Consider the following 16,806-nt stretch of genomic DNA (forward strand, 5'->3'; position numbering starts at 1 on the left):
CGTGTAAGACTAACACAAACGGGTATTGTATCCCGTTTTAGGAAGCTTCACAGCTGCTTCAGATCCTCCAGTCCCTGCAGCCTCCTCTCTCGATCGACGGCAAGCTCATCTCTGTAGAGTTTGCCAAAGGCTCCAAACGGTACGAGTTCATGCTTTTCTAATACTGATCCTGCAGCGTTACACTGATGTCATAGTTGTGTAATAGGACAATGCATCAGAGCCACACATTTGAGTGGGTTCACAGGTCCCATAATGCTTTACATGTATGTTATACAGTTTTGTGAGTGTTCTCCCTCTCTCTCTTTCTCAGCGATGTTTTTCTGGCAGATGGGAGTCGGGTGAGCGTGGCAACCGTAGCGAGTACAGCTATAGCTGCAGCTCAGTGGGCCGTCACTCAGGTACACACTGCACATGGAAAGGGCTTGATAAACAGCATAAAGACTCATATGCAGGAAATAATTAACTCTAGGATCTTCAATTAGTGATAATGAATGTGCACCCAAGGTGTAAACGTGGTCATGTTGCAAAGCAGATTGAATTGATATCAATTATTCCACTTAAACCACAGTTACAGTTGTCAAGGTTTTGGACTGAAAATGCTCTTGTGTTGAAATTGTTGAAAGTCACTGTTACTAGTTCAAAACTTACATGACAATGGGGAAAAAATCTGTGATGTGTAACTAATGTCATAAACAAACTATTTAATAGCCACACGAACAACTGAATGAGTCTCTCAACCAATCAAATTTTTTTAATAAAACTTTGAATATTACTACAATAATAACTAGTGATGCAGTTGGAAATATTTGGCTGAAAATGAATTTTTGGTTTTGGCAAAAACATTTTTAAGGCTGAGATCATTGACCGAAACAGAGATGTTTAAGTATGTTAATTCAAGCATGAATGAACATCAGAAGGTTTATTTAAAGAAACAGTACAACCAACTTACAGAAATGTAATCACTCAATCAGTGTTTCAACCGCAGAAAGATGTCGATAAAATAGTCACGTGATACATTTACCTCAGGAAAACCATTCAGTGCCCATAAATGCATTAGTTAGCTAGAAAAATGTACTCTATCGGAGAACATTTTGATAAATATACTGTATGCAGTATATTACATATTCATTATATTTTTACTTAACCTGTTTTCATCATTTTTTTTAATGTTTAATATTTCAGCCATCATTTAAATATTTATATTTCACCAACAAATTGGAGTAGAAAATTAATTAGTTGGTATAAAAACTGCCTTATGTGCAAAAAACATGTTTATAAACAGCTCATATTTTATTTCAGTGTTGGATTATTAAATACTTTTGAAAAATTAATTGATTATTAAACTTTTCAGTTTTCAGCTAAAAGGTTTCTGTTTTGGAAAAAATTATTTAAAAAAATCCTTTTTGTGCATAGAGACTATTTATATAGTGACATGCCACTTCCCCAATCCTTAATACAACTATATAGGGAAAACCCGTAACGCCAAAGATGGCGGTTGTATGCACATGCCCCGCCCCTCCCGCTGGAAAGCCAATCATCTGCTTTTAACAGTCAAGCCGGAAAACATGTAAGCCTATCGTCTGGTTCCACCGACGCATGCACACAGTTGAGGTTTGCGTCAGCAGAAAATATGTTACTGTTTGAAAAGGCGGCAGATTTGATGTGTTAGTTGTGTAAATATCAGACATCCCAAGTCTGCCGGAGATTCCGGGAGTCTCCCGCAGATTGATAGCGGCTCCCTGATGACCGTAAATTAGTTCAAATCTCCCGGAATCTAGAGCGAGCGAGCAGTAGCGCGCGCACGACAGAGAGCGAGAGAACCCTTGCGCATGCGCAGTAAAAGTATAACCTGTGGGGAAAAAGGTGTTTTAAACCTTATTTTGGGGCAAAGTCATCACACTTTTTCAGCGATTTTTATCATATTTTATTAGTGTTTGTATACATGCAGTTTTTATGTCCCGGTGACCAGTGAAAGTGCAGTTCTGTCAGGTCCATTAAGTCAAGAACACACAGACAAAATAATTTAGAATTTAATTGAATAGATTGCAAACAGGTTGATGTTCCTGAATTGAAATTTGGCGGTATGGCTCTGTTCAGGGAGTCCTCTGACCTTTCATGAGCACCATGAAATAGCAGAGAGTCAGAGGACAGCAGCAGCAGCATTAGGGAACGCTCACACAGTTTTAGACTGTGAGAGCTAAAATATCCCCCCAAACAAAACCACACCTGGCAATCCTCTGTGATACAGAGGATGATTTATTTGACTACATGAGCTATTCCCCCCAAAACAAAATTGAGTGTCTCGAACGGTGTCGACTGAGCCGCCCTGATTTAGCGATTTATAATAGTAAAAATATTAATTAATTACTGAAATGACTAATCAAGACCGCAATAGCTAAAACATGCTGTTACCTAGATTATCTGTCTTTAAACTGTTTGACAGCTCTGTCTTACAGTGTAGTTCTATGATAGATGACTAATCCACCTCTGAGAACGAGCTAGATGAATAAATTAACAGCTGATAGCGCATTCAGGGGCGTTAACTGAGCAGAGCGCGAGCAAAATAATGATCAAATGTGTTTTATTAACGAAACAAATCAGAGACTTGAGCTCATGGCTTTCTGGGCGTCTAGAATATCCCGAACATCGAGACGGAGGTATCGTTCGTAAGCAGCAGAAACCACCGCCCCATAGCTTAAGGGTTAAACCGGAGTGAGTGTCGCCGCCGTAGTTGCTGCACAATGCGTAAGAATGAGCTGTATACGGTCCGGAGGAAGTCCGCAGAAGTTAAATCCTATCACAGCAAGCTGCTTGAATCTGCGCTGCATAGTGATAAAAGCCAGCGTGAGCAACGCGATCAGTTGCCAATGACAACAATAGTAACGCACATAGCCAATATGATCACATAGCATTTTTACGAAAACGACTATTAGATAAGCCCAAATGCCACACGGATAGCATTAACAACAAGCAAGTTGCCAACACACTGATGCTTTTAGCAATGAATATTAAAAAGAACTTAGCTTCGTGAAACTTCAGAGATGAATGGAGAACGAATCACGTCGAATCCTGTGTCAATATTGCAGCAGAAGCGAGCAGCGAGCCAGCAGAGCGAGCAGCGAGCATGTATGAGCAAGGTGAATGAGCTTTAAATAGGGCGCCTTGTTTGAGCTTTGGCCATTGAGTAGCGAGGGGAGTTAACCAGCTAATGCAGCTCAGCTGGAGCAGATCAGCTGACGGGACACTGTGATAGCAAATAGCATAAGCAGCGGCTTGACTACCTGGCCTGCCAAAACTGACGCTGACGCTCAATTTCTGGGTCTCTGCCCATTCATTTAGATAGGAGCCTGGTCTTGTTAGCCTGAAATAGCTGCCCGTAGGCGTTGCCAAGATGGTGGCCGAGTGGCATGACTTGCCTAAAAGGACTTTGGTAATACTAACCCTTTCACAGGTTTTTCCTTAAGAACACATACATTGATTTTGTTCTTTGGATAACTAATGAACCTCTTAACAAATGCCAGCTTATGTATTGACAGTTGCAGAACATATTTGTCTTCCACTGAGTGTTGAGATGTGATTTCCTTCTTTAACGCACTCGGTTGCAGACGGCGCAGCTCTCGGGTGCAGCTGTGAGTGGTGAGTTCAGTGTGCACCAGCAGGGGGCAGCAGCTGTGTTTGGGCAGGAGGCTGTGCTGGGTGTCAGTGCAGAGGTACAACACTTTAAAGGGCCAGCGGCTGCGGGACTGACTAGCCACACTTTATTTGGCGCTCCTGGTGGAGGAACTACCTCCACAGGTAAAACTACCGCTCAGTTGCATCTGCTTTCAGCCTGTGGGTCTTTTATTGTAGTAAGTGTGAATGTGTGTTTCACCATAGGAGAAACAGGTGCTACCTCCATATTGGCGCTCACAGCATCCCATACCCAGCTTGTTGCAACGACAACCTCCACACAGGCCAACCAGGTAGAGTTCTGTTTTTATTCATTATTTGATTTTCTTTGTTACTATCAAAATTCTAATAGTCTAAAAAGCACTAATTTTCTGTCTGTATACCGTGTGTGTGTGTGTGTGTGTGTGTGTGTGTGTGTGTGTGTGTGTGTGTGCGCGCGCAAAGGCCCAGGTGGAGATCATTGGGAAACCTCAGCCTGCTACACTGAACCAGCCTGCCACACCTGGAACTGCTCTGGAGTGCCAGCAGTACCGTAGGCACACAGCCCAAAACATTAAAGTGCTCCTATTATGTTATTTTAAAGGCTCCTAATTTCTTTTCCTACAACATGCGTCCAAGTAAAAAAAAAAAACTTTAATTTTCTCATAATATACATTGCAGCATCACATCTTTTCTCACCGTCTCTGAAACTGTTTGATAAAATATTCTCTCTCTCTAAATCCCTCCTTCACAAGAGCCTCCTCTGCTCTGATTGGTCAGATGACCCAGTCTGTTGTGATTGGTCTACTCTGCTCTGATTGGTCAGATGCTCCAGTCTGTTGTGATCGGTCTACTCTGCTCTGATTGGTCAGATGCTCCAGTCTGTTGTGATTGGTCTACTCTGCTCTGATTGGTCAGATGGCCCAGTCTGTTGTGATCGGTCTACTCTGCTCTGATTGGTCAGATGGCCCAGTCTGTTGTGATCGGTCTACTCTGCTCTGATTGGTCAGATGACCCAGTCAGTTGTGATTGGTCTACTCTGCTCTGATTGGTCAGATGACCCAGTCTGTTGTGATTGGTCTACTCTGCTCTGATTGGTCAGATGCTCCAGTCTGTTGTGATTGGTCTACTCTGCTCTGATTGGTCAGATGGCCCAGTCTGTTGTGATTGGTCTGCTCTGATTGGTCAGATGACCCAGTCTGTTGTGATTGGTCTACTCTGCTCTGATTGGTCAGATGACCCAGTCTGTTGTGATCGGTCTACTCTGCTCTGATTGGTCAGATGACCCAGTCTGTTGGGATTGGTCTACTCTGCTCTGATTGGTCAGATGCTCCAGTCTGTTGTGATTGGTCTACTCTGCTCTGATTGGTCAGATGACCCAGTTTGTTGTGATTGGTCTGCTCTGATTGGTCAGATGGCCCAGTCTGTTGTGATTGGTCTACTCTGCTCTGATTGGTCAGATGGCCCAGTCTGTTGTGATTGGTCTACTCTGCTCTGATTGGTCAGATGACCCAGTCTGTTGTGATTGGTCTACTCTGCTCTGATTGGTCAGATGACCCAGTCTGTTGGGATTGGTCTACTCTGCTCTGATTGGTCAGATGGTCCAGTCTGTTGTGATCGGTCTACTCTGCTGTGATTGGTCAGATGACCCAGTCTGTTGTGATCGGTCTACTCTGCTCTGATTGGTCAGATGACCCAGTCTGTTGGGATTGGTCTACTCTGCTCTGATTGGTCAGATGCTCCAGTCTGTTGTGATTGGTCTACTCTGCTCTGATTGGTCAGATGCTCCAGTCTGTTGTGATTGGTCTACTCTGCTCTGATTGGTCAGATGCTCCAGTCTGTTGTGATTGGTCTACTCTCCTCTGATTGGTCAGATGGCTCAGTCTGTTGGGATTGGTCTACTCTGCTCTGATTGGTCAGATGACCCAGTCTGTTGTGATCGGTCTACTCTGCTCTGATTGGTCAGATGACCCAGTCTGTTGTGATCGGTCTACTCTGCTCTGATTGGTCAGATGACCCAGTCTGTTGGGATTGGTCTACTCTGCTCTGATTGGTCAGATGACCCAGTCTGTTGTGATCGGTCTACTCTGCTCTGATTGGTCAGATGGCCCAGTCTGTTGTGATTGGTCTACTCTGCTCTGATTGGTCAGATGACCCAGTCTGTTGGGATTGGTCTACTCTGCTCTGATTGGTCAGATGCTCCAGTCTGTTGTGATTGGTCTACTCTGCTCTGATTGGTCAGATGCTCCAGTCTGTTGTGATTGGTCTACTCTGCTCTGATTGGTCAGATGCTCCAGTCTGTTGTGATTGGTCTACTCTCCTCTGATTGGTCAGATGGCTCAGTCTGTTGTGATTGGTCTACTCTGCTCTGATTGGTCAGATGGCTCAGTCTGTTGTGATTGGTCTGCTCTGATTGGTCAGATGGCCCAGTCTGTTGTGATTGGTCTACTCTGCTTTGATTGGTCAGATGACCCAGTCTGTTGTGATTGGTCTGCTCTGATTGGTCAGATGGCCCAGTCTGTTGTGATTGGTCTACTCTGCTCTGATTGGTCAGATGACCCAGTCTGTTGTGGTCGGTCTACTCTGCTCTGATTGGTCAGATGGTCCAGTCTGTTGTGATCGGTCTACTCTGCTCTGATTGGTCAGATGGCTCAGTCGGTTGTGATTGGTCTGCTCTGATTGGTCAGATGGTCCAGTCTGTTGTGATCGGTCTACTCTGCTCTGATTGGTCAGATGGCCCAGTCTGTTGTGATTGGTCTACTCTGCTCTGATTGGTCAGATGGCTCAGTCTGTTGTGATTGGTCTGCTCTGATTGGTCAGATGGTCCAGTCTGTTGTGATCGGTCTACTCTGCTCTGATTGGTCAGATGGCCCAGTCTGTTGTGATTGGTCTACTCTGCTCTGATTGGTCAGATGACCCAGTCTGTTGTGATTGGTCTGCTCTGATTGGTCAGATGACCCAGTCTGTTGTGATTGGTCTACTCTGCTCTGATTGGTCAGATGACCCAGTCTGTTGTGATCGGTCTACTCTGCTCTGATTGGTCAGATGACCCAGTCTGTTGGGATTGGTCTACTCTGCTCTGATTGGTCAGATGCTCCAGTCTGTTGTGATTGGTCTACTCTGCTCTGATTGGTCAGATGACCCAGTTTGTTGTGATTGGTCTGCTCTGATTGGTCAGATGGCCCAGTCTGTTGTGATTGGTCTACTCTGCTCTGATTGGTCAGATGGCCCAGTCTGTTGTGATTGGTCTACTCTGCTCTGATTGGTCAGATGACCCAGTCTGTTGTGATTGGTCTACTCTGCTCTGATTGGTCAGATGACCCAGTCTGTTGGGATTGGTCTACTCTGCTCTGATTGGTCAGATGGTCCAGTCTGTTGTGATCGGTCTACTCTGCTGTGATTGGTCAGATGACCCAGTCTGTTGTGATCGGTCTACTCTGCTCTGATTGGTCAGATGACCCAGTCTGTTGGGATTGGTCTACTCTGCTCTGATTGGTCAGATGCTCCAGTCTGTTGTGATTGGTCTACTCTGCTCTGATTGGTCAGATGCTCCAGTCTGTTGTGATTGGTCTACTCTGCTCTGATTGGTCAGATGCTCCAGTCTGTTGTGATTGGTCTACTCTCCTCTGATTGGTCAGATGGCTCAGTCTGTTGGGATTGGTCTACTCTGCTCTGATTGGTCAGATGACCCAGTCTGTTGTGATCGGTCTACTCTGCTCTGATTGGTCAGATGACCCAGTCTGTTGTGATCGGTCTACTCTGCTCTGATTGGTCAGATGACCCAGTCTGTTGGGATTGGTCTACTCTGCTCTGATTGGTCAGATGACCCAGTCTGTTGTGATCGGTCTACTCTGCTCTGATTGGTCAGATGGCCCAGTCTGTTGTGATTGGTCTACTCTGCTCTGATTGGTCAGATGACCCAGTCTGTTGGGATTGGTCTACTCTGCTCTGATTGGTCAGATGCTCCAGTCTGTTGTGATTGGTCTACTCTGCTCTGATTGGTCAGATGCTCCAGTCTGTTGTGATTGGTCTACTCTGCTCTGATTGGTCAGATGCTCCAGTCTGTTGTGATTGGTCTACTCTCCTCTGATTGGTCAGATGGCTCAGTCTGTTGTGATTGGTCTACTCTGCTCTGATTGGTCAGATGGCTCAGTCTGTTGTGATTGGTCTGCTCTGATTGGTCAGATGGCCCAGTCTGTTGTGATTGGTCTACTCTGCTTTGATTGGTCAGATGACCCAGTCTGTTGTGATTGGTCTGCTCTGATTGGTCAGATGGCCCAGTCTGTTGTGATTGGTCTACTCTGCTCTGATTGGTCAGATGACCCAGTCTGTTGTGGTCGGTCTACTCTGCTCTGATTGGTCAGATGGTCCAGTCTGTTGTGATCGGTCTACTCTGCTCTGATTGGTCAGATGGCTCAGTCGGTTGTGATTGGTCTGCTCTGATTGGTCAGATGGTCCAGTCTGTTGTGATCGGTCTACTCTGCTCTGATTGGTCAGATGGCCCAGTCTGTTGTGATTGGTCTACTCTGCTCTGATTGGTCAGATGGCTCAGTCTGTTGTGATTGGTCTGCTCTGATTGGTCAGATGGTCCAGTCTGTTGTGATCGGTCTACTCTGCTCTGATTGGTCAGATGGCCCAGTCTGTTGTGATTGGTCTACTCTGCTCTGATTGGTCAGATGACCCAGTCTGTTGTGATTGGTCTGCTCTGATTGGTCAGATGGCCCAGTCTGTTGTGATTGGTCTACTCTGCTCTGATTGGTCAGATGGCTCAGTCTGTTGTGATTGGTCTGCTCTGATTGGTCAGATGACCCAGTCTGTTGTAATTGGTCTACTCTGCTCTGATTGGTCAGATGGTCCAGTCTGTTGTGATCGGTCTACTCTGCTCTGATTGGTCAGATGACCCAGTCTGTTATGATTGGTCTACTCTGCTCTGATTGGTCAGATGACCCAGTCTGCTGTGATTGGTCTACTCTGCTCTGATTGGTCAGATGGCTCAGTCTGTTTTGATTGGTTTACTCTGCTCTGATTGGTCAGATGGCCCAGTCTGTTGTGATTGGTCTACTCTGCTCTGATTGGTCAGATGGCTCAGTCTGTTGTGATTGGTCTGCTCTGATTGGTCAGATGACCCAGTCTGTTGTAATTGGTCTACTCTGCTTTGATTGGTCAGATGGTCCAGTCTGTTGTGATCGGTCTACTCTGCTCTGATTGGTCAGATGACACACTCTGTTATGATTGGTCTACTCTGCTCTGATTGGTCAGATGACCCAGTCTGCTGTGATTGGTCTACTCTGCTCTGATTGGTCAGATGGCTCACTCTGTTGTGACTGGTCTACTCTGCTCTGATTGGTCAGATGACCCAGTCTGTTGTGATTGGTTTACTCTGCTCTGATTGGTCAGATGGCTCTTATTTTCGACATGTCGACAACACGAACCAAACTCTTCTAGGCCTTAGCTACAAGTCTAGTGTTTGAGGGTCAAAGTAGACGTTGTTCGTGGGCACCCAATAAAGACCATAGGCTGGCATTATGCTAATTCGTTTATGCAGTAAGAAAGACTGGAATAACTCATTTCGGCAGTTCAGAATTGGTTCTTTTTTATGAGCCAATAACTCCATTTATTGCATTTTCACATTCTGATCTTTTACATTCACAAACCGCTATATTACACACTACATGAAAGGTAATATTCAAAAAGCATAATAGGAGGCACTTTAATATTCATTTTACCAAAAATGTTTTGTAGTTACTTTAGCTGACCTAATGAATTCTTCCCTCTTTCCTTCAGCGGATCCTGACGTGTCCACATACCATTACGATGAGAGCTCTGGCTTTTATTATGACCCTCTTACAGGCCTCTACTATGACCCAAATTCACAGGTAATAAAACCGGCTTGGGGATTGCAGAGCACATTTTATGAAGCGTGGGCCGCTGCTGCGCACACCAGTATCCTTAGATGGAGAAGAACGGGCATATTAACATTGTCATATATTTATTTTAGATGTATTTGTTTTTAAATAATAAAGTTTTGTTAAACACCTTAAAAGGAATAGTGAAAAGTTGACATTTTAAAATATTTGAAATATTGTTTTTAAATAATAAAGTTTTGTTAAACACCTTAAAAGGAATAGTGAAAAGTTGACATTTTTAAAATATTTGAAATATTGTTTTTACTCAAATTGTACCAGCATTAACAAATATTTTTTACGCTGAAAGACTGTTTAATGCTGTTTAAAGGTGGTATACATGTATTTACACTATTTCATAATGTAAATAGCCTACATAAAGTATATCAATTATAAAACTAAAAAACTGAAGTTTATTACAAGATAGGGCAGCAATATTGGGTTACACTTTATTTTAAGGTGATGTGAGTGTAATTTCACAGATCAGTACTGAGTAATATTAATTAACTACATGTACTTACTATAGGGTTAAGGGTTTGGTTTTCGGATTAGTTACTTGTACGTACTGTAGTAATAACAGATCAGCATAATTACATGTAACTGACCTTAAGTTAAGTGTTACCCAATATTATGACAAATCATTTTCAGATTCAGGATTCGGTCAGTGATTGTGCACATACTAAAACCACGGAGTTTCAGCTGTGTCTAATCTAAACGCCTCTGATTGGCCACTGCATTCATAAGCTCAACAGATACGTGTGGGATTGGTTATAATGCACATCGCTGCAAAAAACAACACAAAAATAAATCTGATGCAACGTGCAGATCTAAATGTAATGCTGCAATCAACACTTCTCATTCATTTTCACTTTAATCACAACAGTCGTAATAGATTTACCGTAAAACTTCAAATAGTAGCCCAGGCTTTTATTTTCCCAAACCGTCGAATTGCACCGGCTTGTATTTGAGACAGGCGTCTATATGAGACAGGCCTTTGTAATTTAGTGTTGAGATGTTGTTCAGTGAGTGTATGTCTCTAATCTCTAAAAATCTCCAAATGCTCCACGTGAAACTGCGGTCTTCCGACCTTTTACTATCGCGTCAATTGATTTTGATTAATATGCGCGAGGGAGAGAGACCAAGACAGCGCTCATGTTGTTTGAAGACGTGAGAGTGCGCCGCGCGCGGCGGGGGCGCTCTCTCTCTCTCTCTCTCTCTCTCTCTCTCTCTCTCTCTCTCTCTCTCTCTCTCTCTCTCTCTCTCTCTCTCTCTCTCTCTCTCTCTCTCTCTCTCTCTCTCTCTCTCTCTCTCTCTCCTCTCTCTCTCTCTCTCTCTCTCTCTCTCTCTCTCTCTCTCTCTCTCTCTCTCTCTCTCTCTCTCTCTCTCTCTGCTCGTAACGCGCCCTGTCAAGCGCAGCAGTCATTCTATTCTACTTCACTCATCGATCAAAAAAAGCTTTGGAGGGACAAAAAATTGCTTTGGCGGCCGCCAAAAAGCGGACGATCTGATGGTTTTAGAGGATTAAATACAACCCGAAACTAAAAAACAGACCCGGCCTCTATTTGAGACCGGCCTTTATTTACCTAAACCTGAAGCCACACCAGGCGTGTAAAAGAGACAGGCGTCTATTTGGGACTCGGCTATTATTTGAAGTTTTACGGTAGTTTAATTGTGCAGGGGCATCTTATGAGCATTATATGATGCTCATTATATGAGCATTTTTTTGTTTAGTTTGGTGTCATTTTTGGCCCAAGCCCCCATTGATTTGCAACTCTGATTCAGGTGAGTTTAATTGTGTCAGGTTCTTGGGTCTTTATATGATGACGTCAGTGTTGACCAAGCTTACTGCGCAACTTAATACTAATTCTATACAAGCATACTGATACTGCAAATGTTTTCTGTTTTTTTTGTGATGTTCTTCTAGTACTATTATAATCCCCATACGCAGCAGTACATGTACTGGGACGGGGAAAGCCACACGTATGTTCCTGCCCCATCACAATCGTCCGACGACACCACAGACCCTGCGGGAGTGACCTCTGACCTTTCAGGTGCTCCCAACAGCGGCAAGGACAAGAAGGACAAGCCCAAGAATAAGACGGCACAGCAGGTACACCCTCAAACTACTTAAGTCACCATGAAATCAAAAATGTGTTTACTGGCGCAACCTGTCACTCACACTCAATTCCCCATGGACATAATCATGTCCCGTCCTACTTTTTCTTTTTTCTTTTTTCTTTTTTTTTTCTCTTCCATTTCATGCCGAATTTAAATGAAAGGTGTTCAGAAATCAGAAATGCTCGCTGCCTGTGAATCATTTCGCATGTTCAGGTTTACTAACGTATCTTAAGCTCAAAGTATACTTCAGTTTCTGCTGAAACACAAAGCTTTTTTTAAGCTTATGAGCGATTAAAAGTCTTTGTACTAAAATGTCCCCTCAAACAAACGCTCGTCAACTCGGCCGTCTGTTGTTGTTGCCATCTCCACAAGTTTGTTGTTGTTTCATCTCATCGGTTTCTTTTCCGACTGTGAAAAATGAAGTATACTGTGAGGTTTTGGTGAGATGGCATGTCATTTCCTGATGTATCTGTATGTCTCTTCAGATAGCCAAAGACATGGAGCGGTGGGCCAAAAGTCTGAACAGGCAGAAGGAGAATGGCCGGTCGTCCTCGTCTTCCTCGCTGAGCACTAACTCTCGGTTGATGGCACAGGGTAGACCCGATGACAGGCGGGAATCTGCCAGCGCGGATGCGGGATACGCCGTCCTGGAGATGAAGGTTGGGGTTTGCCCTGCTTTTAAAATGCCACATCATGTCTGACTGATGGTGTGAATTATTTTTTCCTTTTCTTTTTTCACACAGGGTGCCTTGCTGGAGAGACCTCAGATTCTGATGGAACAGATCAAACATCTAGAAGAAAGAGAAGTGTGTTTATCTTTTGTTTTGTTACCCTACAGCCCCTGATATACGGCAGTTAAGGAAGCATCAGATCATAGGGATGTGGATATGCTTGCACCAGCTCTGCAATTCGACACGTCACGTTATGTTTTTTACTATAGCACTTTATACAATATTTTGTTTAAAAGCCAGCAGATTCACTGTATTAAATGTGAAAAATTAGAAGTGCAACCTCAGTGTCTGCTATAAATCATCTCTCCAGTGTGTTCATGCTTTCACTTGCGTCTGACATCGGCGGACTGAACAGAAGAAATGAACCGGAGAAGATTTACACGTCGAAGCCGCAGAGCCACACCTATATTACCTATTATAATGTATTTTGGCCTGATTTACTTTAAAATGACGTCACACCAGTTCCTTCTGCGATTTCGCTTTGAGTGTATTGAGACCTTTACAATTTACATAATGGTGTTTGGTTCTTATATTATTTAGCATTTGTTTTTTAGCAATAGTTTTTGGGGGATTTATTTTAGTATTTTGACTTGTTTCTTGTTTTATTCTGTGCACTGCAGTGTTTTAAAAGTGTGGTTGTGTGTGCTGTCTCTCAGCTGAGTCCTCCTCCGGGTCTGGTGTCCGGCTACAGCGCAGAGACGGACAGTGAGGAGGAGGCCGGAGAGCGAGAGGAGAGACTGACGGACTGGTCTAAGCTGGCCTGTCTGCTGTGCAGGAGACAGTTCCCCAGTAAAGAGGCTCTGATCCGACACCAGCAGCTCTCGGAGCTTCACAGAGTGAGTGACGGCTGCAGGTCTGCCAACATATGAGCCATGCTGAGTGCCAAGATCATGGTGTTTTCATTTGGAAACAATTTTACTCCCCATATATTTAGATTTGGAAAGGAATATTAGCAATAACCTGTGCTATTACTGTTAACTAACAAAAACATCATTTTTAATAGTTTTATTTTAAAGTCCCCCTGTAGTCAGTAATTCTATCCCTTAAAACTCATCTTTGATCACCACAAATAAGTTTAAAAATGTTTCCTTGAAAAAAATCATCATGCCTTAAAATAGCTATAGTGTAACTCTTACACCTTTGCCTCATTTATTATACGCGGTTTTATGAATATGCAAATGAGCCCCGCCTCCACTCACTCACTCAGCTCAGAGATCCACTGGTTGACGATCACACGTTGATCTGATTGGTTACAAGGTCGTTTGTGACGTCAGAAACACCAGCGATTTCAAGCCGTGTTTTTGAGACTGTCTTTGGTACACTGCAGTTTTAAGGAGAAAATATTCAGCAATGCTGTCGACTTCTGAATTTACACATGGTTTGTCTTGAAGCATATTAAAAACACCACATATAAGCAACATTACAAGCTTGATTTTCACCACAGCAGGACTTTAATTTAAAAAGCTGAAATACAATAAAATAGTATTTTATAGTACACAGGAGCAGATTCACCTCAGATCTTGAATCTAACTAAAAGGAAACAAGAACATTGTGAACAAACAAGTGTGTTCTATGACAGATTGTTTCAGTCACTCAGTATGTATTTAGTTGCGAGTGCAGTGCGCTTGCAGAGAGACTGTTGCCAATCAAATTAAATAATTTACACAACAAAAAAAATACAACTGTATTAGATAATGTTATGAGATTGTTTTAAATAATATTTTGAAAATACAAATAAGAGATGTTGGGCAGAAAATGATACTTTTAAACATGAAACTAAACCACCAGTAGGTGGCGGCAAGTGACCGTCTTAATGAGCGAGTCATTGACTCGTTCGTTTAAACGATTCGTTCAGAATGAGGCAGTTGGTTATGAATGGATCATTGAATCTTTGAGTCAACCGATTCGTTTAAAACAATGGAACATTTTCAATCCTGATGGTATTCAGGAAAACAGCACTAATACAAATATTAATAAATACCATAATGCTCAAATTACCCCAGCAATAACTAGACCAACTCTGCTAGCTGTGCAACTAAACACTTGTACCAAATGATTGTTCACACTCAGTCTGATGTATTCATTTTTGTCTCGTTTTACTCAGGATGTTTTTGCTGGCAAAAATTCAAGAATCCGAAATTCAGGCTGCAACAAGCAACCAAATGAATGAACAGAATAATACATTTCTATTCATGTCCTTGTCTTTATTCTTCCATGTGCAGCAAAACCTGGAGCAGAGGAGAGCCAGACCGGGCCAGCCAGAGGCACACGAGCGATCCGAAACTGAGGTAACCCCATGATTACGTCTCCAACCTCCTCTCCAAACAGCCAATTCCCCCCTTAACTGCTATTTTCATTGATTTGACACTTGTGAAGTATTGACCTCTGGGTGGCGCTCTTCGTTTCAGCTGAAATACAGGGACCGGGCAGCAGAAAGGAGGGAAAAAGGGTCCGTCCCACAACAACCCGATGCAAAAAAGAGGAGATTCAGCCCTAAGTAAGTGGACCGAGTGAAGTTTTAAAGACATTGTTAATAACATGTTATTTGGGAGTGTAGCATGGTCATATCATGGTGTGTGAGTGTAATGTCTAATGTTTTGCTCTTGCACATGGTCAGCAGTGGCGTCGGATCTCACATGCTTCCTGGAAGGATGGAAAAAGGCTTTTTCATTCGCAACCTCCCAGTGGAATAATGCTGGGCTTCTGTGGACGTTCTCCAATACTGAACGAAACGCCCCGTGAGCAGTTTCTAATCTTGCGATGTCGGAACATGTGCACAGTGTTTCTGTACAGAGCAACAATGCAGCTAAGAGACCATCACAATTAGAATGATGTGGATATATATATATATATATAGGATTCAGGTTGATGAATGAAAAACCCTCAGGACCCTGAGAAACAAACACTACAGCACACTGTTACTGTAAATACAGTCCAACTGTGTGACACTCGTGTACTTTAGCCCATCGTCAGCTTCCTAGAAAGCAATTTGTGAACATTTTGTAGATGGCATGAATTCCAGCGAAAGATGTTGAAATTCTGGGAAGCTGAGAAAATGATATCAGGATGGAAACCTGGGATAATCCAGAAACTATTTCTCGAGTTTCTTTTGACTTTGAATTCATCTTTTTGTCCCTTTGAGCAACAGCCAGTGGGCGTAAGGAGAAGCTTTTGCTGATTTGCCAGTACGTGTGCTATGCATTTCGCATGTCTCGCACGACATGACCGCCGTCTATGCAGAAACGACAGACCGCAGGCGTCTGTGAAGACTTGCACTGTAGATTCTTCTTTAGTGATGCTCTTCAAGAAAAGGCACAGCAGATTATTATGGTTTACTTGCCTAATTTGCAGTATATATCATATATGACTTATAAACTGTAGAAGCTGGAATTCAGTTTTTCAAATGTGAATTTATGGTGGTCAGAGTGAGTTTGAGAGTATATGTCCTAATCAGCACTAAGTGCCGTTATGTTATGGTTTTTTTTTTGTTCATACATACAAAATCATGTATATCTTGCTAATTTTGCTTAAAAGTTATCAGAAACGGCTAAAAGCCTTTTTTTTTTTTTTTGATAGTTATGATTTAGAAAATGGTTCCTAATGAGAATTATTTTATGTGAATATAGAACGATTATAATGTGACATGTTTTGAAAGCAGAGTTTTTTTTTTTCTTAAGAGAATCTCACAAAACCTGTCAAAAACACGTCTGGTTCACAAATCCAAATCAGAAAGAAAATCTCTTAATTAATAAATTGTTTAATTGTACAAAAAGAAAATCGAGCTTATTTTCAAGACCATTAAGATTTTCTTATATTGTATTTTGACATTTTCATTCCAGTTCAGCATTCACAATCTGTGAAAAAAAAAAAAAAAAAAACTTCTTTTTCACTGTAATTTGAGAAATTTTCTGTTCTTTTATTATGCTATGAAATATGACTTTGTGAGACATTTCTTCTTGAGATTCAGTGATGTTTGCAATGAGTGAATTTGTCCCCCTCTACCCAACCTGTACTGAAAGAGAGCATTTGCACATTACAGCTTCCTGTGCGACATCAGTTTGGGGTCCGTTTGATTTTTTATTTGAAAGAAATGAATCCTTTTATTCAGCAAATATGCATTAAATTGATCAAAAGTGACAGTAAAGACTTTTAAATCGTTACAAAAGATTTTTATTTCAAATAAACGTTGTTCTTTTGAACTTTTTCTACTCGTCAAAGAATCCTGAAAAACATGTCACGGATTCAGCTAAAATATTACAGCACAACTGTCATCAACATTGAGAATGATAATAAATGTTTCTTGAGCATCAAATCTTCATATCAGAGTGATTTGTGAAGGATCATGTGACACTGAAGACTGGAGTAATGATGCTGAAAACTCAGCTTTGATCGCAGGAGTAAATAAA

General features: G+C 42.5%; 1 protein-coding gene across 4 annotated transcripts in view; it reads left to right on the plus strand.

Moving 5' to 3' along the window:
• The window catches only part of rbm10 (RNA binding motif protein 10), a 40,385-nt gene extending 24,601 nt beyond the window's left edge, over positions 1-15,784 (plus strand). For 2 of the 4 annotated variants that reach the window (XM_056270719.1, XM_056270722.1), the window contains exons 11-23: positions 42-139; positions 311-398; positions 3,606-3,795; positions 3,877-3,962; positions 4,114-4,201; positions 9,433-9,524; positions 11,476-11,661; positions 12,155-12,328; positions 12,413-12,475; positions 13,057-13,236; positions 14,623-14,688; positions 14,809-14,897; positions 15,018-15,784. In XM_056270719.1, the coding sequence (XP_056126694.1) occupies positions 42-139; positions 311-398; positions 3,606-3,795; positions 3,877-3,962; positions 4,114-4,201; positions 9,433-9,524; positions 11,476-11,661; positions 12,155-12,328; positions 12,413-12,475; positions 13,057-13,236; positions 14,623-14,688; positions 14,809-14,897; positions 15,018-15,093 (1,476 nt within the window). In that variant the 3' untranslated portion in view covers positions 15,094-15,784. The remainder of the gene's footprint in view (positions 1-41; positions 140-310; positions 399-3,605; positions 3,796-3,876; positions 3,963-4,113; positions 4,202-9,432; positions 9,525-11,475; positions 11,662-12,154; positions 12,329-12,412; positions 12,476-13,056; positions 13,237-14,622; positions 14,689-14,808; positions 14,898-15,017) is intronic. The other 2 variants (XM_056270723.1, XM_056270720.1) reach the window with 2 other exon arrangements.
• The last annotated feature ends 1,022 nt before the right edge of the window (positions 15,785-16,806 follow it).

Source organism: Rhinichthys klamathensis, unplaced genomic scaffold (assembly GCF_029890125.1).
Source record: "Rhinichthys klamathensis goyatoka isolate OS25496 unplaced genomic scaffold, OSU_Roscu_1.1 h1tg000305l_1, whole genome shotgun sequence".
NCBI classification, from domain to species: Eukaryota; Metazoa; Chordata; class Actinopteri; order Cypriniformes; family Leuciscidae; genus Rhinichthys; species Rhinichthys klamathensis.